Below are 24,936 nucleotides of genomic sequence, written 5' to 3'. Positions count from 1 at the left end.
AAATCACCATTGTCTCTGCAGCTGTGGCTCTCTGTGCTATGCTCACAATGTTAAAGATGCTACAAATAGTCTATCATAACTCCTTAAGTGTGATTAACAATACAGGCTCTGTAGTAACAGTTTACTCTCTGTGTTTTTTTAGTGACCTTGGATACTGCTCCATCAGCGAGACTTCTGAAAACTACGGAACTTAAGAAAAAAACCAAGGAAGAGAAGGAGGAGCTGGGAAAGCAGTTATGAATCTGTATTCCACAATGATAAGAAGTTGCAGGACTGAGGGAAATGAAAGCAGGAGAAAGGAACAGGCTCACAAGAGAAGGAAAAGGCTGCCAAGAGAAAGGAACTGGCTACCAAGAGAGCACAAATCGGCTGCTAAGCATCCTGGAACGCCACACAGACCTCATGCAGTCAATGCTGCCCATGCAGGCAGAGCACTACCGTGCCTTCCTCCCCGCATCCAAAGCTCAACCCATTGTGCCCCACTGTTTCTCAAAACACCCTCTCCAGCATCCTGGTTACCACCACCAGCTGCCCCAACACCCATACGTTCACCACCAGACTGAGAATACGACCCTTACCCTATGCACTCAACCCCCCATCATGCAGCATATTAATCCTGAAGTGCAGCAGGCATTGCACAGCACCAAGGAAGGACATATTCAAACCTCTGACTTTACTGCTCCTCACCACCCCTGCCCGTTTTATGTACTGTATTTTTAATAAAGGATTTCTTGTCTTTTAAACAGTTTTATATTAAGAAAGTGTAACATACTGTACCACAAGTGAAAAATAGGCACTGCAATCATTGCAACCACTGCACTTCACTCCTGTGGAAGGCACCCAAATACTGTTGGCTTTCAGCCTCAAATTGTCTCTTTAAGCATCCCTAATCCTTGAGCACTGTGCTGGGCTCTCTAGTAGCCCTTCTTCTGTGTCGGCAAATTCACAGCCCCAGGCGTTGAACCTCGTCGAGGTCCATTCGTCACTGAAGGTTTCAACCCTTCCCTTCACAAATATTATGGAGGATACAGCACGCAGTTATAACGGCTGGGATGCTGCTTTCCCCCACATCTAGCTTCCCGTAGAGACTTCTCCATCTCCCTTTAAATGGCCAAAAGCACACTCCACTGTCATTCTGCAGCGGCTCAGCCTGTAGTTGAACTGGTCCTTGCTCCTGTCAAGCTTCCTGTATACGGTTTTCATGAGCCAAGGCATTAACGGGTAAGCGGGTCTCCAAGGATCACAATGGGCATTTCGACGTCCCCCCACTGTGATCTTCCCGGTCTGGGAAAAAAAGTCCCTGCCTGCAGCTTCTGAACATGCCACTGTTCCGAAAGATGCATGCATCATGCATCTTTCCAGGCCATCCTGTGTAAATGTCAGTGAAACGCCCACGGTGATCCACAAGCACCTGGAGAACCTAGAGAAATACCCTTCCGATTAACGTACTCGGATGCCAGGTGGGTGGTGCCAGAATAGGAATATGCGTCCCATCTATTGCCCCTCCACAGTTTAGGGAAACCCATTGTGCAAAGCCATCCAGAATGTCCTGCACATTCCCCAGAGTCACGGTTCTTCTTAGCAGGATGCAATTAATGGCCCTGCAAACTTGCATCACCACTATTCCAACGGTCGACTTTCCCACTCCAAACTGGTTTGCGACCGATCGGTAGCTGTCTGGAGTTGCCAGCTTCCAGACTGCAAAAGCCACCCGCTTCTCCACTGACAGGGCAGCTCTCAGTCTCGTGTCCTTGCGCTGCAGGTTGGGGCGAGCTCAGCACACAGTCCCATGAAAGTGGCTTTTCTCATCCGAAAGTTCTGCAGCCACTGCTCGTCATCCCAGACTTGCTTGACGATGTGATCCCACCACTCAGTGCTTGTTTCCTGAGGCCCAAAGGCGGCGTTCCACGGTGCTGAGCACGTCCGTTACTGCCACAAGCAATTTAGTGGTCAGGCGTAGTCAGCCGATCTATTTCAATCATCTGAGCTCTCCTCACTGTCACTTTGGAGCATAAGAATAGCTCAACTGCCAGAGTGTGATGTGCCTGGCAACTTGATCAGCAAAGTCCTCAGCAGCTCGGGCTCCATTTCTTCCGAAATCAAGCAGCAGACTCACAATGGCACCGCACCAAACGGCTGAAAAGGGAAGCGATGACCACACGGGTCGTTGGAACAGGAAGCGGAAATGACCGCACCCTTCCGTCCCTTCCCACACCCAGAGCGCCAAAATGGGACGAGGTGCTCTGTGGGATAAAGCTGCCACAAAATGCACCAACCACTCACAACAGCGCTGCAAATGCTGCAAATGTGGACACATTGCAGCGCTGGTCGCTGTCAGTGTGGACACACTGCATCGCTGGCCCTACACAGCTGTACGACCACAGCTGTAACTACCAGCGCTGCAAAAATGTAAGTGTAGCCATGCCCTCAGGTAGTACACAAGGGTGAATTTCATCTAATGGCAGTAGTGACAGAAACATGGGTCCAAAAGGAACATTTTAATTATAAATAGGTCATCGGCCTTTGATTATGAATCATATTTTCCCAGTATTGAATTAGATTTTAAGCCATAAAAACATAAGAATGGCCATACTGGGTCAGACCAAAGATCTGTCTAGCCCAGTATCCTGTCTTCCGACAGCGGCCAATACCAGGTGCCTCAGAGGGAATGAACAGAACAGGCAATCACCAAGTGATTGAAAGTCCAGAAGGGACCATTACAGTAATATAGTCTGGCCTCCTGCATAGCACAGTACCAGTAATCTGTATATCAAGCCCATAATTTCTGTTTGAGCTACAGCATATTTTTTTAGAAAGATCTCCAGTTTTGATTTAATAAAAGTACAGCACTAATCCTGGCCTTTGCAAGGGTTTGGATACAGGCAGAAGACAGAGGACACTCAAGGCTAACGGATAGAATTAGTGTGAATTAACAGCTCCATATAGCTGTACACCGTACTAATGGAATAGGTGCCCAAAGCTGAAGCAAGCAATGAACAATAAATGCTCTCATCTTCACTGGCTTCTAGTCACCTCAAAATCAGATTTTAAAAGGGACTTTCTCTAAAACAAACAAACAAAAACCTCTCCCTGATTTCTTCACCCTATTTTTCCCATTTCATACTCCCAACTTTTTCTCCCACTCCACCACCAATGACACTCCCGCAGTCCTGGAGCCTCCTCTGTCCCTTCCCCAAATGCTCCACAATTTTGGGAGAGTGCTAGCAGCAGCTGAATTTTTCCTTGTGCTGCCCTATTTTTCTGCACTTCTCTTTTGCCTCTAACCAAGCTTCCAATTCACTTTTTCTTTTAAAATCTGACAGCAAAGCTTCCTCTACTCTTTGGATCAAATAAACTCTCTTTGCAAAGCTTTTTGTGATGTTTTGTATCAAGGATGCTATATAAATAAAAAACATGTTTTGTACTGTGTAACCACATGATCATTGATTCATAATTATTCAAATATTATAATCATTTAAAAATACAGATAAAAGATAAAGCTGTTTACTGCACAAAAATAACAACAAACATTAGTACATACTTACTCTTAAAACCTCACTGTCTCTGTCAAGGTCACCAGACCCAGATCCTTCAGGTTCCAGTCTACTCTGCAGTCAAGAGAATTCATTTTAAAATGTTGTTTCTAATGAAGAGATGGAAGACTGATATATAAAAATACCATTTGTGCTTCATTGTTAATCTCATTATGGCTGGCATCTCAGTAGCAGAAAGCTGCCTATGAAATAAAATATATGCTTAAACTCTCATTGATATTTTGTATATCTAAATGTACCAACAGTATTTTAAACAGATGCTTTGGAGGAGTTTCATACCAGTTAACGGTATTAGTTATTCCATTCTGTATTCACCTACAAATACATTGACAAGGATACCCAGACGTTGCACCCTTATGCAAGATCATTGGAGATAAGATGGAATAAATATTTACATTTAGTTTTAAATTCCTAAATATACCTGTTACACTGGGGTATCCCCCAAAATACACGTATAGTGAGTAGCTACTAACTTCCTGCAAAGGGCCTGTGATTCATAAGGCATAAGATGGAGATTCTACTGTGGGGATCTACAGATGCATTCTTGTAAAGAGAAGTCAAAAACATTACATTATTTCCATTGCTGTTAATTAAAACAATCCATTTGGAAACTGAGTCACGCTATGATTGCTGAAAAGCTGATTACTTCTGATTTGTGCATTTTTGGTGGTAAATACAGGAGTCCAAACTCTTCCCGCTTCCCTCCAGGCCACTGACGTTGAAAAATCTACTGAAGATTATTCTCAGATTTTCATATGATTATTCTCAGATTTCCATACAATTATTCTCAGATTTCCGTATGATTATTCTCAGATTTCCATACTCCTATATTTTTAAAGATCAAAACTTTCAGAAAGAATCTTATTTTTTCCCAGCAAGAGAAATTTTCCACACAGGGTCTCAGGAATAAATTTTAGAGTGGCTCAAAAGAAATCTAGTCATCCATTTATTGAATTATCAGAGAGTGTTTGATGTATAAGAAACCTGAAAAAGCTGAAGCTTTCTTACTACTTGTACAAACATTAAACATGAGTATGAGTTACTAGCAATTGAAATATCAGTTTCACACATGTAAATAATTTCCACTACATTTAACATCACGGCACTTATGGGACTATGAAATAATGTCTATTCATCCTACTGAAGTTAGTTACATAGGTGTGTTTTCACTGCTCGGTCACTCTGAAGTTCTATAGCTGTGTCAGTTTTTGACTATGGCTATGTCTACACTACAGTTTATGTTGGCATAACTTATGGCACTCGGGGGGTGGTTTATTTACACCCCTGAGCAACATAAGTTACGCAGACATAAGAGCCAGTGTGCACAGTGCTATGTCAGCGGGAGAGCTTCTCTCACACACTGAGCTTCTGCCATTTGCAGAGGAGGTTTATTATGCTGATGGGAAGGCTCTCTCCCACCAGCAGAGAGTGACTTCACCAGTCACGCTGCAGCTGTGCCACTGAGTGCTACATGTGTACACAAACCTTTGCGTGTGATGGAGCAGCAAATCTTATCTGCTCCCTCCCCACTGTACTTCTCCTTCCCCATGCCAGGTAAGAGGAAAGGTAGTGGCTAGACATTGTTTGGAACTGGAAGCACTAGCTGGCCACATGGCTAGTTAGGAGCTGCAAAGAAACTGGATGTAGACGCCACATGGCTAGTCAGGACTTCCAGAGAGACTGAACACAGAAAGAATTGCCCAGAAACCATATGCAGACCAGTGTGTAGAACAGGCTGGGAGTCAAGGGTGCTAGAACCTTTGTAGCAGTGGGAGGGCGGGGGTCAAGGCCAAAGTGCTCCCTTCTTCTGCTGCTGGCTGCTCTGGTGGTAAGTCAGTTCCCCACTCTTCTGGTGCCACAGCAGCCCCTGGTGGGAAAAACGTGCAACTGCAGCACCTCCCTGGCAGAATCTATTATTCTGCCAAGGGGGGAAAAAAAAAATCTACAGGGGACATGAATTCTGCCCTTGTTTCTTTTGTTAAAAGCAGGGAGACATGGCCCTCTGGCCCCCCAGTTCTGGTGCTGTGTCAGACATCACAACTAGGTGCAGGTCTATGTGGGTCTTACAGAAGGTACAGCAGTGGCTGGGCATGGAACCAGTGCAGAAGGATCCCAATTAGAGTCATTAACTGAGCCTGGCCTGGAAACCTGCAAGCTGCTATTTGTTTGACTAGAAACTGGACTGGAGAGGACATCCAAGCACTGGGTCTGAAGAGTCTTGGTTGTTGATTGGACTGCCTCAGGGTCCCTAACAAGACCAACTATTGTTCACCTTGAACTGTAACTATTTAAGCCTCAGTACCTAGGATATTTGCAACATTTCCCTTTCCTGCCAGCCCTAGTAAAATACCCTTTCACTTAACCATGTGTCTGAGTAGTCAGTGGGACCCACCAGGGCTATCACCTACTAGGCTGGCTGCTGAAACACCTACAGTAATTGCCTCTAAGTCATGATCCACCCAGCTTGCTACCAGCACCTTAGGAGCTTGGTGTAATTCAGCACTGAGCAGCCTCAATATTTACCAGTGAAACTACGGAAGTGCACAATGAAGTCAGTAGAGAGCTAAGCTTTCATCATTTATTAAAATAAATTACACATTTTTATATCCTGTGTTGCCGTAGCCGAGTTAGTCCAAGGATATTAGAAAGACAAGGAGGTGAGGTTATATCTTTTATAGGACCACTTCTGTTGGTGAGAGAGAAGCTTTCAAGCTTACACAGAGATCTTCTTCAGGCCTGGGAAATGTACTGGGAGTATCACACCTAAATACAAGGTGGAACAGAATGTTTAGAATAAGTAGTTAACATGTATTTCAAGGGACCATTCAAGGTGAAGTTGCCATTTAACAATGCTCCAGTCATAGGGAGAAAAAGAAGGGAGAAATTGGGGAGTGGGGTTAGTGGGTTATAGATTGTTGTAATAAGCTATAAATCCAGTGTCGCTATTCAGATCATGATTTTTAGTGTCTAGCAAAGTTATGAATTTAAGCTCCTAGGCTTGTCTTTGGAACATGTTATGCAGGTAGGATGACCAGATAGCAAGTGTGAAAAATCAGGAAGTGGGTGGGAGGTAACAGGGGCTTATATAAGACAAAGTCCCAAATATTGGGACTGTCTCTATAAAATCAGGACATCTGGTTACCTTATATGCAGGTTTCCTTTGAGGATGAAAATTGAGAGGTCAGACATAGAGTGGTCGCTTTGTGAAGCATTCACCCACAAGTGATATGATACTTTCATTTTTTTGTTCAAGGTCATTCAAGAGCACAGTGATTGGTTTCACCCACATAGTTGTTATCAGGGCATTTAATGCACTAGATGAGGTACACCACCTGTTGTGCTAAGCATATGTAGGATTCATGGGTCTTGAAAGGTGTATTGTGGGGGTTGTTGATCATCGTAGCAATACAGATATATCTGCAGGTTTTGCATCTGTTGTTCTGGCACCACTTTGAGTTTGTGTGTCCTGGTCTGTGGGAAGCTTGCTTCTGATGATGAGCACGGAGAGATTGGGTGGTTGTTTGAAGGCCAGAAGAGGGGGTTTGTGGCTGTTTGTTTGGTTTGAACAAAGTGTTTGCTGTTGAATGTAAAATGGTTTGGGGTCTGGATGAAATTGAGGAGTTTGGTGACATGTTTGGGGTGAATATCTGAGGGTTGTCCATTGTTCTGTAGATATTTGAGTCAGGTAGCAATGCGGGAGGTGGCATCCATGTTGGCATAGGTGGTATTCTGAGGGAGGTTGTTAAAGTTACAGTTTCTGGAGGACGTTGGTTGTGCCCTGGAGGAAGCTGGCGCTTTGTGTGGTGAGTGGTTAAACGATGGCTTCTAAGAGCCCTGATATTTTTTCAGTAAGAGTGCCAAGGCCAGATACAAGGGTCTCTGCCTGAGTTCCCTTGTTTACGTATTTTCGGAAGCATACAGAAGGTCCCTGGGGTGGGTTTGGGGAGGATGATGTTGTAGAGTTTCTTTTGGAGCTGTTTGGGGAAGGACTTAATGATATCCTTGAATTACTCGGTAAATTTGTTGTATGGGATCTTATTTGAGCTCTTTGCAGTGGTGGTATCGGAGAATGGATGGTTGGCCTTGTTAATGTAGTTGTCACAGTTGAGGACTATGAAGGCACCCCCTTTGTCTCCTGATTTGATCTGGCGGTTGGATTTCAGGGACTATATAGCTGCCCTCTCAGCGGTGGAGAGAATATTAAGTTTGTTAAGGATTTCACAGTCAATTCTTTTTCCCTTGAAGAAATTAACATAATGATCAAGAGTGTGGTCTCAACCGCTGTGAGGTGTCCAGTCAGATTATTCTTTGTTCTTATGTCTGTTAGTGGGAACATGGTAATTGTGAGTGGCATCGTCGCTGTTGTAAAAGAATTCTTTTGGCGGAGCTGGCGGAATTCTTCTGGTTCTTCACCTGTTAGGATGGTATCAAGCTGTATATGGCAGAGGGGCATTGCCGGCACATGATGGCATATATATCACATTAGTAGATGTGCAGGTGAATGAGTCCCTAATGGTGTGGCTCATGTGGTTGGGTCCTTTGATGGTGTCACCAGAGTAGATATGGGGACAGAGTATGCAATGAGGTTTGTTACAGGGATTGGTTCCTGGGTTAGTGTTTCTGTGGTGTGGTGTGTAGTTGCTGGTAGTATTTGCTTCAGGTTGGGGGGCTGTCTGTAAGCGAGGACTGGCCTGCCTCCCAAGGTCTGTGAGAGTGAGGGATTGTTTTCCAGGATAGTAATCTGCCATGTGCATGATAATATTCTGCCATGTACATTGGCCAAACCAGACAGTCTCTACCGTAAAAGAATAAATGGACACAAATCGGACATCAGGAATGGTAACATACAAAAGCCATTAGGAGAACACTTCAATCTCCCTGGACATTCTATAACAGATTTAAAAGTAGCCTGACTTCAACAAAACAACTTCAAAAACAGACTTCAAAGAGAAACTGCAGAACTAAAATTCATTTGCAATTGTAATAACATTAATTTCGGCTTGAACAGGGACTGGGAGTGGCTGGCTCATTACAAAAGCAACTTTCCCTCTCTTGGTATTGACACCTACTCATCAATTATTGGGAGTGGATCACATCCACCCTGATTGAATTGGCCCTGTCAACACTGGTTCTCCACTTGTAAGGTAATTCACTTCTCTTCATGTATAATAATGCCTACATCTGTAATTTTCACTCCATGCATCTGAAGAAGTGGGTTTTTACCCACGAAAGCTTATGCCCAAATAAATCTGTTAGTCTTTAAGGTGGCACCGGACTTCTTACAAAGTGATTACTCTATATCTGACCTATCAGTGCTCATCCTCAAAGGAAACCTGCACAACATGTTCGAAAGACAAGCCTGGGAGCTTAAATTAATAACTTTGCTAGATGCTAAAGATCATGGATTGGACAGACACACTGGATTTATGCCTTATTACAACAATCCGTAGCCCACTAACTCTGCCCCACCCCCACCCCATCAGCTTTTTTTTCCTTCTTCCTTTCCCCCTAATGACTGAAGAGGTATTAACTGGAAATTTCATCTCAAAAGGTTCCTTGAAATATGTGTTTACTTATTCTAAACAATCTGTTCCACCTTGTATTTAGCTGTGACACTGAGTAAATTTCCCAGACCTGAAGCTCTGTGAGGCTCAAAAGCTTTATTGGTCCAATAAAAGATATTACCTCACCCACCTTGTGTCTCAGATATAAATTTCGATGTTAATATAATGGGAAACTTACTATTTAAAATGCTCAGAAGTCAGGGGTGCAGATTCTGGATCCACTTCAGCCTCTTTGCACTGTCCCACACCATAAAATGGCCAGAAAGATATTGTAGCAGGCAATATGAGGATCAAGGGTGATGCTCTTGAGATGAAGAGCCTACATAGCACATAGAGGGCACTCTGGTTGCTGAGGCCAATCTCGGGGGAAAGGAGTGGCCTGGGACATCACCAAGGAGTGCCCTTGTAATCTCCAGCACCATTATCAGTCCCATGGGGTTGTCATCAGTTGGGGTACATTAGAGTAATTCTTGAGCTGCTCTGTCTCATGCCAGAGAAATGAGTTGGTATGCAGTAGGCTCAAGGTCAGGTGAGCGCAAAGATGGCTTGGTGTCACTTTTGTGACCACTTCCTGAGTTGCACTGTGTGCTCCTTAGCCACAGCCAGGGTCTGGGCCAGGCAGTCCAAAAGTTAAGGTTCTTATAACATATTTTACAAATTATATTGTTAAATACAAAATTTAATACACAACTGGCCCAGTTTTATCTTAACATACATGATATCCTGTAAACACAAAACTACTATTGACTTCAGTGGAAACCACAACTGGGTTTATTTCTGGGTAAAACCAGTTACTGCCAGTGCAATCAAAACCTTGGTCCTAATTCTCTCTTTGGCAGCATGTTCATGACTCTCTGTGAAACCAATAGGAGAGGCATGCATACAGATGAGAGTCCAATCTGGATCACTCTTTTGCACTTCCTCGTTCCTGAGTATTGAAAAAGAGAACTTCATCTTCATAAGAACATATGCTTTTCTATTTAACAGTGAGTACAAATGGTTGTCAAAACATCCCTGTGTTAGGGCACGGAAGGAAATGAGTAATTCAGATTTTAAAATGTCTAATATAGGTACTTTTGAGAACATCTCATTTATATTTTTTTCTAAGCATTATGGCTCACATCTTTAGAAATGCTTTTGCAAAAGAATGTGTGCACATTAGCCCACTTCCAACTTAGGTATGCAATGGGTATGTGCTGATTGGGATACAGGCCTTTAAGTCAGTTATGTATAAATGTGTATTTGCTTTATTGTGTGTACACTTTTTGACCATTTATACACATTGACTACAAGGTTATTTCCCCAGACTGCACCTCCTTGTTAAGTTTTACCTCACTCTGTGCTAAAGAACAAGACAAGCAGAGCTAAATCTCAGACAGTGTCAGAAACTCACAAGTCCTCTGAATGGAGCAGATGGGCCGGGAGGGCCAGGAAGTCCTCGTGGTCCTGCCAGTCCCACACCAGGTTCACCCTAGAAGAACAACAAATATGAAGCAGTGAATATTTCAGACCACATTTTAGCATGTTTCATGACACTGGGTTATCTTGGTTTGCCATAGTAGCTTCCTTAGACCTAACTGTATTTTGCAAGTTTATAGAAACAAAAACGAACACAAGACAATTGTTTACATACAAGAAAGGGATGTGAGGTTTATTCATTTGTGAAACAGACTCGCAAGAGAAATGGTCATTACAGTAAAGTAAAACTACTAAGACTGAAGAAAGCACTTGGCAATGTACTCTAGGAAATAACCCTGCATTGGCAGGGAGAGGATATCGTGAAAGCTCTTTTCCATCTCTAGCTTCTCAAATAAATTTACCATTATACTAGCAGTGCCAATTGTGAGACGGGGTTTAATTCTTTATCAGAAGTATATTTTAGCATAAACTTCATTCTTTATGCAAAACAGGGAGATACCATCCTTCTCAACATTACTGTCCTCCACACACTTTCCAAAATTACAGTCTTGTGATTTATCTAATGTACTTTTTCCCTCTGCCTACACAGCTAAAACTCCTCTTCAGGCCCTTACCTTTTCCCCTCCTAACTACTATAACCTGCTCCTCTCTGGCCTTGCTAACACCCATCTCACTTTTCCCTGAGGTCCATTCAAAGTACAGCTGCTAAGATTCTCTTCCTGGCCTGTTATAATCATACCAGAACCTCCATCCCTCCACTGGCTCCCGCTTCTTCACAGCTTCTACTACAAAATGAAAGCCTTTCATAATTTATCTTTCCCTGCTTCTCCACTCTTGCCTTGTATTTCACAGAAGTGAGCAGGATTTGGCCCTTGGATTATGAACTCTTTGGGGAGAAGAATGTCTCTATCAGTGTTTGAAAAACACCATGTTATAATAACTGAATGTTACACAGTCCAGATTCAAGCAATCAATTTAAATATTAACAATACTTGAGGTACAGTTTTTTAGGCCAAATATTAGCTTTCCGTTTATGTCAGCTGTAGGAGTCTTATACACCCCTTGTTTGTGACTGCAGGTAAGACACACTTGCCTTTCACTGGTGTCTATGTACTACATGGACTAGCGCATTGAAAATATTGAGGTAGATGGAGGAATGGGAAATATTCACTTTAAACCTCAAATTCACTCAAACTGTGCTTGGCTTTGAAATTTGTTGTATTCATGAACCCCAACCTATGGTCCCTAAAAGCTCAGGTGCATGGATTGATGTTCCCATACAAGTTTGGCCTTGCTATCTACTTGTTATTGCTGATGTGTCTGTATGTTTAAGGGAAGCTGAAGAAGTCCATCTCCAATGTCTAATAATAATAAAATCAGGGTCGTCCTTGGGATTTATGATACCCTACGAAGTATTATTAAACTGGTGCCCCTATGCCTGACAGCAGCCCAGGCTCACAGCCTGGGCAGAAGGCGGAGGGGACAAGACAGCAAAGCATATCAAGGCGCCTCACGGCAGCAGAGAGTCACAATTCCCTGCAGAGAGCCCCGTACCCTTTCCCTCACACAGAATGCGTGGCATTGACGCATTCGGCTCTGCGAATACACCCCTACCTAAAGAAACTACAGTGCATGCTGGGTGTGTGGGAACTGACCCGCTCTTACATGCAGTCATGGGGAGTGGGTGAAGCTGCCACTTGGGAAGGCTAGTTCCCCAGCCCACCTCTTCTGCCTGTGGCCCTGCCCATACTCCACCCCTGCTCTGCCCCAGGCCCTGCCCTCTCCCCACTGTCTCACTCCTCTCTTCCCTCCCCCTCCCTGATCAACCCTTTCCAGCCAAATCCCTGAACTCAAATGAAGCAAATGACATTTGAAAAATACACTCTTCTGCAATTTCTTTCTAAAGAAAATGGAGCATGTTTTCCATTGCATGCCAGAAAGTGAAGACTGGACATGCAGAAGGTACCTAATTAAAAGCACTGAACTTGAGACTAAAAAATGTCAGTCATGAGTTTTTTGATCTATTCTGAAGTTTGTCAGAGATTTATTTGCAAAAACTTTGTAGTAAGGGCAAGTCAGCTGTCCTGCTGAATACAACATAAATATTATGGAATACATGATGCAGCTCTTCTCTGTTTTACATTTTCTTAATCAGTATTTCTAAGATGATTTTATATTTTAAATGTACTCTTAAGCCTTCATAAAGTAATCATTCCAGATTACTACATATTTAACTAATTGAAACAGAAGTATTATTTTAAATTAATCAGTCACAGAGGTTCAGTGTGTTCATAACAATGTTCACTGCTTTTAGAAAAAGGGAACATTAATTTATTTTGTGTGAGCTCCATAACAATAGACATGTTTATGAAATTTCACCAACTTTACAACATACGTTTCCAAAGATTTTAGGCATAACAAAGGATTTTGTATCTTATTAAGGTATGGATCTTGCTGGAGGATTCTCTTAAAACTAGTTAAGTCAGAAGTAAAAAAAATCAGAAGTAAAAAAAGAGGAACTCGTTTGTCCAGCTATCTGGCAGGAAAGAGGTATTGTCCCTTTAAAGGCTCTCTTCAACAGCAGGGCGAAGGGACAAAGGAGGACAGAAGGGACAGGAAGACTTTGGAAGCAAGTGTTTTGTACTATAGTAATTAAAATTGTGTATTTTAGATAAGGGTGGTCTTTTCAAGGATTTATTTAAAAAACTGTGTGTCTGAAGATTCAAGCATTTAAGGCTAAAGATGAATACTCAGATTGTGCATCTAAAAATCTATGCACGGATTTTTTAGAGATGTGATTTTATAATCTTCAGCAATACACTAATGAAATATTTTTAAAGCAAATTTTAAACTAAGGCCTTATAGACTAACATGTTCTGAGTAAATATTACAGTAATACACAACTGTTTTTGTCAATAAATTCAGAAACTGACAGTATACACCTGGGGGTTGGCAAATGCCCATTAAATGGCTTCATTACCACTTAAATGGCACTTTAACAGTTTCATGTTGTGCAAATAGGTTGGGAGACTTTTTCACTTTTAAGTGACTAAGTGAGAAGACTCACCAAGCTGCAGCAGCCAGCTGTGAGACTCTGCAGGAAGGGTCAGAACAGGGATAGAAAGGGGCAGGAGGTTGGACACTAAGACCCATGGGTGCCCCAAATTTTCAGGTGCCCTATGTTGCTGCAAATGCCTAAGGACAGCCCTGAATAAAACCTAGCTCTTATCCAGCCTTTTCATCAGTAGATCTTCAAGTGCTTTACAAAGAATATTAGTATCATTATTCCCCCCCCACCATTCCCCGTTTGACAGATTGGAAAAGTAGGCCCAGAGTGGGAAAAGTGACTTTCCAAGGACACCCAGCAGACCAGCAGCCAAGATGGGACTAGATACCCCGGTCATTTTAGTCCCAAAAATCCAGTCCTCTGTCTACTACGCCACACTGCCTTTTGTGAGATAGTGAGTGTATGCATCCACTTCTCTGAGATTTTTTTGGGGTGGTTATATAATATGGGCCTCTGCCCACCCATTCTGACTCTGTGGGGTGGCAGGATGTGATCTGCCTCCATATTCTGCAGCAGAAGTTGGGAAAATGCTCCTACTGTCAGCAAGTTTTCTTCAAGAAGCTGACACAGCAGATAGATGCCCCATAATCCCAGACAGCCGAGCCCTCATGTTCTGTTCTTTTCTTTAATTATTCTGAATTGTCATCTGGAATTGCATCTCCATCTGCTCCCATTTCTATTCTGAACTTAGCTATGTTTTTATTAATTAGAAGAATCATATGTCAGTAATCAGAGAATTTCAACTGCATCACAATCACAACAAAGCAAAAAAGTTGGTCGTTATTGACCAGTCACTAAATGCATTTATTCATTTGTTTATTTGCTTCTACACAGTTTTGCCAAGAGATTTCTATAGGGATACTCTTCAAATGTTCTTTCCCACATACCTTTCATTTCTTTTTACCATGTTCATATCCATAGTGCCAGTATTTAATTAGTTTTGAGCTATTCTCATTGTTTGCAGCCACACACTCTTACAGCTCCTGTTTATTTGCTCTGATGCTGTATGCTCTTTTTAAAAACACAGGTTACATGATTAGCACTAGCCAACTTTTGTATTTGGTTTTGTGCAGTTTTTACCATGTTGCAACCAGTAGAGGTGGGCGACTTCCCTCCCCCACAAATTCTCAAATCTGGATCATAGTTATATATAGGAGCCTACTATTTGTAAGCATTTCTGAAGTGTCTCTAACAGCTTTATCTATGCACTGCCCAAAGGTTACAAAACATGAACTGATAACCCACCAGCAGGGCAGTCAGTTCTCCAACCTGCTCTAGGATGCAGCAATTCCTGGCTTCCTATTCTGCAACAATGGCAGCCAGAGACTTGCTGATAGATCCTGTACAGGGGCCATGTTTTTTGCTGCCTCAAGCATGGCAGTCAGGCAGCCTTCAGTGGTGTTTCTGTGGAAGGTCCACCGGTTACGCGGATTTGGTGGTGGTTATGCGGGTGATCTGCCAGTCCCGTGCCTTCGGCATACTCATCGCCCAATTGCCGCCGAAACCACAGGACCGGCAGACCTCCTGCAGAAACTCTGCTGAAGGCTACCTGACTGCCGCCCTCAGAACGACTGGCAGGCCGCCCCCTGTGGCTTGCTGCGCCAGGCACACGCTTGCTGCGCTGGTGCCTGGAGCCGCCCCTGATCCTGTAGCGTGTACTCACCTTTAAAAGCATACTCAGAAGCTAAGGGATGCTGACCACCTTCCTGGGCTACAGATAGTCTTAGTAATTTTTGTGTAACCCAGGAAAACAATTTTTAGGCTATTCCTACCCCGTAAACATACCGTGGAAAGGAATCTGTTAATCATATCAATTTGGACAAGGCAGGGTTAGTGAGATGGTTTTCTGGAGCAACTTTTAAACTTAAAACTAACTTGCATATAAAAAGAGAGTGGGAACAATCTCCTCCTATTCTTCCAGCCTTTTGCTGCAGGCATGGTGACTAGCTGCATATGCTGGAGGCTGTACATAGCTGCCAACATTTAAAAAAATAATAATTTCAAGGAGTAATTCTCCAGAAAAGGGTCTTAGGGCTCCTGGATACTTTTCAGCACGTTCTTAGTATCTTCAGCACCTGTAAAACAGTGCCTTATGAACATCAGCTACTTAACTAACATCAGCTAACACTTCTGTGAGATACTGTGTGTAAGTGTTATCCCTATGCTATGGATGGGAAACAAAGGCAGAAAAGTATTTTGACTGAGGCTGTAGAATGAAGTCAGGAATAGATGAAGGTGTCCTTTTCTTTCAGACTACTACCTCTCCTGCTACTAAGATGTTCTGCTCTTATGGCCAAAAGCCACAAGGGCTATTCAGCAGCAGTCCCAACTAATGCAGTTGCAGTGCTGGATTTATTTGCATTAAGTTGTGCATTACTCTCACTTCAAGCATACTGTGAACAGCCATGGGTGTTGTTTGATCTTAAAACAATCTACTACTGTATTTGTATCATTCTAACTAAAACAGTATGACTGGCTTCAGGGTGAATATCTACATTTGAATATTTGTATTGGGTATCATGGAAAGAACTGAAGACGGAATTTGTGTGATTAAAGCTAGTTTGCTGGAAACTCATGAATCAGCTTTCCAAGCTGAGAAGGATATATAGACTTGAGATTTTCTGATACAGAATGTAAATGACCGTCATAAAAGGGGGAAATTCACCCAGCAGCGGAGGGGCTACAGAAGTTCCCCAGTGCAGAACAACCACAAGAGCTCCTGCAGAGTGGCCAAGCAGGGATCTGTGCATGTGGTGCAGCTGGGCCCTGCACTAGCTCAGCATCAGCCAATAGGGATGGCCCATTGTGTCCAGAATTACATGAATCCAACAGCCACAAACCACTGCACAGGAGATGGGTCAGGGTCAGGCTACTATTCCAGCCCAGAAACTGATATGGGGTTGCTGAGGGACTGCAGAGTTGTTGGAGGTTGCGAAGGGAATTCTGCTCACCCCTACCTCCCTGTACATCCTTACTCAAAGACCATTTATTTGGGCTTTGTGCAACAGACAGTGGGTGAGGAGGGAGCGATGAATCATCACCGCCTCGCAGAGCAACTGAGGTCATCCACCTTTGTTCTGGTTCAGTGCTTCATAGCATGGTAGGTGCACCATGACTCAGGGGCATGTGCTGAAGGTGCATCAGCTGCAAGGCCCTGTTGGCTCTAGCACCTAGTGGGATCCAAAGAGTATTTCACCCAAAGCCTCCAAATACCACACTTCTGCAGGACACCCAACTACCAGCTCCTGCCCAAACATCCTCCCAACAGTCTGGAGACTTGCCCTTTCTGCTGCTGGCCTCTGCCCAGCCAGAGCAGGAGAGAGAGAGCTGCAGATTTGCCATTCAGCAGATTCATCCCATTGCCTTCTACTGACCTGTGATTGCTCAGAAGCAGATTCAACACATGGGAGTGTTAAAGTATTTGTCAGTAATGGCTTTTGCCAACAGAGTTAGATTTAAACACCAAGTGATAATTTGCCTGTAGGTATTTTGTCAGCTTCCAGCAATAACAGGGGGAAACAAAAGCCTGAAGCAGAAAAGGTCTCTGCTCCAGCATGCATAGGTGGTCTGGGAGTAGGCTAAGAGATCTGCATTCACACAGATCCACTGGCTACTGCATCCCTGACCTGGAAGGGTGCAATTGTAGCTCACAGACTGGAATAATGGCCACAGGGATCAGGAGGGAGTACCAGGAGCCCTACACCCTGCTCTGCATTGTCAGAGGTGAATTTTGTCTTTCTAAGTGCTCTGGACTCCACTTGAGTTGAGTTTGAATGTATTTCACATCAGGGATTTGGGGGGCGGGGTCAAAGGGAGGCTTTCTCCCTGTCCTGACACAGCACTGCACCATGGAAGCGGCCAGCAGGTTCAGCTCCTAGGCGGAGGCGCAACTCTGCAGGCTGCCCTTGCCCACAGGCACTGCCTCCGCAGCTCCCATTGGATGCAGTTCCTGGCCAATGGGAGTGCGGAGCCAATGCTCAGGGCAGGGGCAATGTGCAGAGCCCCGTTGGCCTTCTGCCTAGGAGCTGGACCTGTTGGCTGCTTCTGGGGTGCAGTGCAGTGCCAGGACAGATAGGAACTAGCTTGCCTTAGCTCTGCAGCACCGCCGACCAGATTTTTAATGGCCTGGTCGGCAATGCTGACCAGACCCCCCAAGGTCCCTTTTCGACTGGCTGTTCCAGTCAAAAACCAGACACCTGGTCACCCTGTTGAAGGACATCAGGAAAACAGGGAAGGTGGGGAGTTAGGCTGGAAGTAATGCAGCCCCGTGGACAGAGCAATGCACAGGGTTTAATAAAGTTCCCCTTGTTCAACTTAACCTGCATTCAGCTTCACACTTTGTTAATGAAACACTGACCAGTTAACATTAATGATTCATTTGTCTACTTGTCTAAATTGCTGGCTGAATTTTTCAAGTGGAATGCAGCAATTGATTCACCTGCACTAGCTACCTTCAGCTCAGCAGAGACAGGAGTAGTCGTCTCAAAATGTGAACACTGATTTTGGCTACTCTGCAAGGCTAAAATAGGACTGCACTCTAATCTCCTACATAGTTTATCTGGCAGAGCATAGTCACAGTCACACATACAAGGCCCTTCATTTTTTGTTTAATGTGTCTCAGAAATGTATTGGTGTTTATTGTGAAAAATTTTAAGTGAGTGAAAATCGGCACCAAATATTAACTTCTGGGTAAATATTGGAGTTAATATTGGAGGATCGGAGGAGAGCGAGAAAAAGCAACGAAGAAAAGAGTAAGTATTGAAAGTAAAAGCAGTTTAATGATGGCTTACTTCATGAATTGTATATTAACAGTACAAACGTGTGCGTGGGTGTGTATTGTGACTGGTCTTTGAATAGATACATGGTGGGAGAGAGGGTACATAAATTCTTCTTGTGCCTTCTGTATTTCAGAACATATCAAATTAACACAAAGCAAAAGATTAATGGTAGCTAACCCAATTGGTTCTTAGACACTGATAGGACACATACCTTTTCTCCTTTAAGGCCATCCTCTCCCTTCAACCCTGGCAATCCCTGAAGTCCTTTTTCACCCTAAAAAGACATTTTTATTCAATATTTCTTTCCATTAAAATAGAATTCCTATAAATGATGCATATTTAGAAAACCAAAAAGTGCCCTTAGGAACGTTGCTATAGTCTATTTGGAAGAAAGCTAAAGTGTGCAAAGTTCTCACCTGATTTTTCCCAGGTATCTGTGACTGATTGATATATTAGCAGACCTTTTGCCAGACAGTAGAGGATTACCTAAACTCTTGGAATAGTTCTCTATTGGTTCTGCATTTCCTCAATGTAATAATAGTAGGCAGATTCCAGGCTGACATTTTGTCTTCAGCTGACCCAAATTATTCATTTCCAAAATGTACATTGGAAGGTCACCAGTTTCAATTTCACACCAAGGTAATGGGCAGTAGGGAAGAGGACTGTCAAGGTTTCTTTCCCCACTTTGAACTTTAGAGTACAAATGTGGGGACCTGCATGCACACTTTTAAGCTTAATTTCTAGCTTGGATCTGGTAACACTGCCACCAGCCAGAAATTCAGTGTCTGGCGTACTCCCTGTCCCCACCCCAGACTTTCCGCTCCCTGGGTTGCCTTGAGAGGCTTCACCAATTCCCTGGTGAACACAGATTTAAATTCCTTGGATCTTAAAACAAGGAGAAATTAACCATCCCCCCTTTTGTCCCCCCACCAATCCCTGGTGAGTTCAGACCCAATCCCCTTGGATCTTAAAACAAGGAAAATCAATCAGATTCTTAAAAGGAAAGCTTTTAATTAAAGAAAGAAAAGGTAAAAATTATTTCTGTAAAATCAAGATGGAAAATACTTTACAGGGTACTCAGATTCATATAGCCCAGAGGAACCCCCTCTAGCCTCAAAGTTACAGCAAACAGACAGGTAGAAAAATTCCTTCCAGCAAAAAGAGTATTTACAAGTTGAGGGCAGTGAGAAAACCAAACAATCTTTGCCTGGCTATTACTTACAATTTTGAAACATGAAAGACTGATTCAGAAAGATTTGGAGAGCCTGGATGTACGTCTGGTCCCTCTTAGTCCCAAGAGCGAACAACAACAACACAAAAAGCACAAACAAAGACTTCCCTCCACCAAGATTTGAAAGTATCTTGTCCCCCCTATTGGTCCTCTGGTCAGGTGTCAGCCAGGTTTACTGAGCTTCTTAACCGTTTACAGGTAAAAGAGACACTAACACTTAACTATCTGTTTATGACAAGGACAGTCAGATATTTTCCTGTGGAAATACTTACGTAATATACTGCTGTAAGCTGCTAATCGAGTGCCACACATCATGTAGCATGCCTCAACGTGAGGTGCTGACTCCACTCATCTCCTACTGGAATCATTAGAGCCCCATCCTGCAGGATGCTGAGTACCCTCAATTCCCATTGAGTTCAATGGGTGCTAAGCATCTCACAGAAATTACCTTGCAGTATTCGGCTTCAAGTTTCCTTTTAACCCTCAGGGTTCTAATAAATCTCAACTCATGAACCCCAGATAACTCACTTATCCCACTGTGTATTTTCCCCCCAATACAATATACATATGCTGTGTTCTATATAAGGCTTGAGCCTTTGCTCACTGAACTCTATAACAAAGTTCCCATTGATTTTAAGTGGTGCAGGATAAGGCTATCAAGTGCAATGAATTAGCCAGCTAACCTAAAATTCTGGAACGAAATCCAGAGGAAAATGAAGCTCAGATTTATGTTCATTTATGAACTTTTTCTCCAAGGAAATCTGGACAACGGTGTGTGTTAATTATACCCACTGTCAGAGTCTAACAATGATAGCACTGCACTAACTGTAAAGATCCATGAACTACATGCAGTAAGATTCAAACGTACCCACAGGATTTCATTTTTTTCTTTGTGGTTAATATTGACTTCTCTGGTGCTTAATTGGTTGTGGCAAAATGCTTTTTACTCATTAAGGCCCCAACCCTGCCAACACTTGCACATGTGCTTTCCTGCACTACTTCAAACAGTACATTGATTTCAATGGGATTGCTCACAGTAGCATAGTTGAGCGTGTGTGAAAGTATTAGCAGGATAAAAGTCTAATAGCACACAGACAAAATGGTTTCTGAAGATAAGTAAAGCTGCAAGAAGATTGCTAAGGGAGGAAATATGATTCTTTATACCACAAAGAACTGTAAAAGAAAAAAATATCCAAACATGCAGAGGCTAATTTAAAGTGTTGCTCCCGCAGAAATAAAATTCCTAATCACTTTATATAATTGAAGCATTTTCCACAGAACAATTTGTCATGGCTTTTGTTTAAAAAAATGTGTTCTGCTTAAAATTAAAATGCTAAGAGCAAGAAAGCATAGTGCAAAGCTAAAAAGGTCAGCTTCTTTGTCTGGTACAGCTTTTCTAATGATAAATCCTTTCTCCATGTGCAGTGTGCAGAGGCGGTCAAAAAAGCAAACAGGATGTTAGGAATCATTAAAAAGGGGATAGAAAATAAGACTGAGAATATCTTATTGCCCTTATATAAATCCATGGTATGCCCACATCTCGAATACTGCGTATAGATGTGGTCTCCTCACCTCAAAAAAGAAATACTGGCACTAGAAAAGGTTCAGAAAAGGGCAACTAAAATGATTAAGGGTTTGGAGAGGGTCCCATATGAGGAAAGATTAAAGAGGCTAGGAAAGTGGATAAGGAAAAGTTATTCACTTATTCCCATAATATAAGAACTAGGGGTCACCAAATGAAATTAATAGGCAGCAGGTTTAAAACAAATAAAAGGAAGTTCTTCCTCACGCAGCGCACAGTCAACTTGTGGAACTCCTTACCTGAGGAGCGTTGTGGAAGGCTAGGCTATAACAGCATTTAAAGAGAACTTGGTATAATTCATGGTGGTGTAAGTCCATAAATGGCTATACCAGGATGGAAGGAATGTTTCCCTGATCTCGTCTTTCAGAGGGTGGAGATGGATGGCAGTGAGAGATGATCACTTTGATCATGCCTGTTAAGGTTCCGCCCTCTGGAGACCTGGCATTCCATGTCGGTAGAGCAGATCTGGGCTAAAGATGGACTTTGGTCTGACCCGGTACCGGCCTTCTATATGTACTCCTTAAATATGAATGACCTTGTGCAATTATAACTAGTTTCTTTGAACATGGAGTTATGAACAGAGATTGCAGATAGCCATAAGCATTTGTTTACCTTTGGCTGATAAATTAACCCCCCTCACCCACTGCATCATTTGACTGACTATTATAAAAATGTGACCCTCCCCTGAGGAGTGTATACAGAGGGCAGGAACAGACAAAATTTTTAGCATTTTGTGTTAGATTCTCTGGAAAGGGAAAGGTGCATAAGGTAGATTGATATTCCCACCAAATGCTTCTTCGTGGATGAGGGGGACTGTGGGGAGCGGAGGGAGGCGAGGGGAAATATGCCAACACGGCTGGGGAGTGGGAAAATGGTAAAAAAGTCATTAGGTAGTGTAGCTGAGATAGGTCACCTTAAGTTGCAGGGCACATGGGCCAAGCAGCTAGAAGAAGAGAGTGTTGCGGGGGGAACCAATGGCACTCTGGATGTTGGTGGATGTGGCAGCCTAGAAGAACCCAAATCTGGAGCATGGGGAAGGGTGACAGAATGACACAGGTGAGAACCGTTGGACATCTGAGCATGGAGAAGATCACACCAAACAACAGCAGATGAAAAATGCACTGCGACATGTAATTTGGAGAGTGGGTTGTGTGGGTTTCATGAGCTTTAGCGAGCAGGCTTGAGTCAGAGGGAGAGGAGCCAACAGGCAATTGAGGAGGAGGAAGCGGTTCGAGGAAGATGGTGTATCAGGGGTATGTGGTAAAGCTGATGGGCAGGCTGGAGCCAGGGAGTGAGCCAGGTCTTGTGGCTCGTCAGTTAATTGATAGAGTTAGAACCACAGAGAATGGGGGTGTAGGGGAACATGAGTGAATAAAGCGGGGTATGGGCTGGATCATGGAGGTACCAGTAAGAAAGGTGCATAGCTACCAGCAAAGAAAATGGAGCCATTTCCTCTCCCTCTCTGACTCGGCCCTCCTGCTCCAGCAAATTGAAGGGTCCAGGGCCCTGGCTGCTATGATGTCTCGCGGTGTCGATCTCCCCCGCTGGCCCAACCTGCTGCTCCCCCCGCGCCTCCCCTGAATGGTGATCCCGGCCCTGCTTTGCTGCCCCCCGCACCTCCCTGGCGCCCAGAGCAGAACCGTTGTCTCTCCCGTCCGCTGCAGCCCCATGCAGCTGCCTGCAATTAACTGCTGGCCACGGCTCTTATGGCCCCCCCTCCCACAACTGCCAGGGCAGGTCTGCCTTTACCCCTAGGGACCCTTTCAGTTTTCCTTGGCACCCTCCACATACAGCTGCCCCCTGCCCGCAGTCACTGCTCTTGCCCCACGCTGGGCAAGGGGCAGCCCTAGTGAGGCTACAGTGAGGTGCAGCAGCGGGAAGGAGGCGCACATGTGATGGCAGCCACCCTGCCCCGGCTTGGCACCCACCACAGCGGAGGCAAGGGGGATTCCTGGACCTGAGAGGGGCCCTAGGAGCACGTGCAGTGACAGTAGGGGAGTGAGTGTGCTGGCAGGAGGGAGAAGGGGGTCCCTACCCCAGAGCTTGCTGTTGCCAGCAGGGAAAGGGCTAGGGGGAGTCCTCCTCTCTGGCTCCAGTCCCAGGGCAGCCTGTCTGCACCCCAAACTCATCCCCAGCCCTGCCCCACACCACAGCCCACACCCCCAGTCAGAGCCCTCATCCCTCTGCATCCCAACCCTCTGTCCTAGCCCTGAGCCTCTCCAACACCTCAAACCCCTCATCTCCAGCTCCAGCCAGAGCCCTCATCCTCCTGCACCCTAACCCTCTGCCTCAGCCCTGAGTCCCCTCTCACACTCCAAACCCCTCATCCCCAGCCACATCCCAAATCCACCCCCAACCTCACCCCACAGCCCTCACCCCTGCACCCCCTCCCTCCACACCCATCTTATCCCCAAACTCCCTCCCAGAACCTGCACCTCCTCCCTCCACACTCCCTCTCATCCCCAAACTCCCTCCCAGAGCCTGCACACTGCACCCCTCCTGCACCAGCCCAGGGCCTGCACCCCAGACCTCCTCTCCCACCCAGACTGCCTCCCAGAGTCTTGGGAAGGTGGGGGGGGTGGAGTTTGGGGGGGGTGGAGTTTGGGCAGGACCAGGTTCTGGGCACCACCAAAATTTCTACAAACCTGCCACCCCTGCCAGCAAGAGCTGGTGTGCCATACCGGGGTGGACAGGTTTCCTGAGGCAGCAATTTAAAGGGCTGGAGCCCAGGGCCCTTTAAATTGCTGCCAGAGCCCCGCTGCCAGAGCCATGAGGTAGCGGCTGTGGGGCTGGGGTGGCGATTTAAAGGGCCCAAGGCTCCTGCCGCCGCTACCGCGCCGGGCCCTTTGAATCACTGCTGGAGCCCCACTGCCACTACCCCAGGGCTCCGAGGACAATTTAAAGGGCCTGGGCCTTTTAAATAGCCCCCGGAGCCTGCCGGAGCCCTGGGGTAGCAATGGCTGGGCTCTGGCGGCTATTGAACAAGTTCAGGGCTCCCGCTGCCTCTACAACCCCGGGCCCTTTAAATAGCCACCGGAGCCCTGCCGCCGCTACCCCAGGGCTCCAGCAGCAGGGCTCCAGAGACAATTTAAAGGGCCCTGGAGGGTAGTGGCAGCAGGAGCCCTGAGCCCTGCTGCTGGAGCCCTGGGGCTCTGTCAACAATTTAAAGGGCCTGGGGCTCTGCTGTGGTAGCAGCAGCTAGAGCCCCGGGCCCTTTAAATCACCCCATTTAAATTGCCCCTGAACCCCAGGGCTCCCACCTACCTCTGCAGTTGGGAGCTCAGGGGGTGATTTAAAGGACTTGGGGCTCTCAGCTGCTGCTACCACAGCCCCGGGCGCTTTAAATCCTGATTTTAAAGGGCCTAGGGATTTAAAGGCTTCGCCTCTTTCGTTGGAGGCCACGCCTCTCCTCTGGATTCTGGAGTACCAGCAAGTCCTTTAAGTTACTTTCACCCCTGGGTGGGGAAGGCAGATGGCAGCTGTGGAGGAAAGATTGTACTGAGGTTAGGAGTAGGAGATGGGGAAGCAGCTGGGAGTTGGGTGAGTGCTGTAGTTTAGGATGGGTAATCACATGTGTTCTCATCTTGCTCTTAACACAGTACATACACAGAAAAGTGTCTAAGTATATCCTCTTCTTGGAGTTTCCTTTATACTAACTTAAACAGCATCAAACAAAACTTCTGCCAGAGCTTGGCTTCTCAAAGGGTTGGTCTGTGCAGGGCTCCCCTCTTCTTCCTTCAG

General features: G+C 44.8%; 1 protein-coding gene and 1 long non-coding RNA gene across 4 annotated transcripts in view; one reads left to right on the top strand and one right to left on the bottom strand.

Moving 5' to 3' along the window:
- Positions 1–24,936, top strand: part of LOC142046342 (uncharacterized) — a 934,987-nt gene that overhangs the window by 674,479 nt on the left and 235,572 nt on the right. The gene's annotated exons all lie outside the window — the stretch shown is intronic.
- COL15A1 (collagen type XV alpha 1 chain) overlaps positions 1–24,936 on the bottom strand; it is a 282,178-nt gene that overhangs the window by 126,163 nt on the left and 131,079 nt on the right. For all 3 annotated transcript variants that reach the window (XM_032765559.2, XM_032765558.2, XM_032765560.2), the window contains exons 10-12: positions 18,594–18,656; positions 10,512–10,589; positions 3,546–3,608 (exon numbers count right to left, since the gene is read on the bottom strand). In XM_032765559.2, the coding sequence (XP_032621450.1) occupies positions 3,546–3,608; positions 10,512–10,589; positions 18,594–18,656 (204 nt within the window). The remainder of the gene's footprint in view (positions 1–3,545; positions 3,609–10,511; positions 10,590–18,593; positions 18,657–24,936) is intronic.

This window comes from Chelonoidis abingdonii, chromosome 2 (genome assembly GCF_003597395.2).
Source record: "Chelonoidis abingdonii isolate Lonesome George chromosome 2, CheloAbing_2.0, whole genome shotgun sequence".
In the NCBI taxonomy this organism is placed as follows: Eukaryota; Metazoa; Chordata; order Testudines; family Testudinidae; genus Chelonoidis; species Chelonoidis abingdonii.
This window is presented reverse-complemented; position numbering and strand designations above follow the sequence as displayed.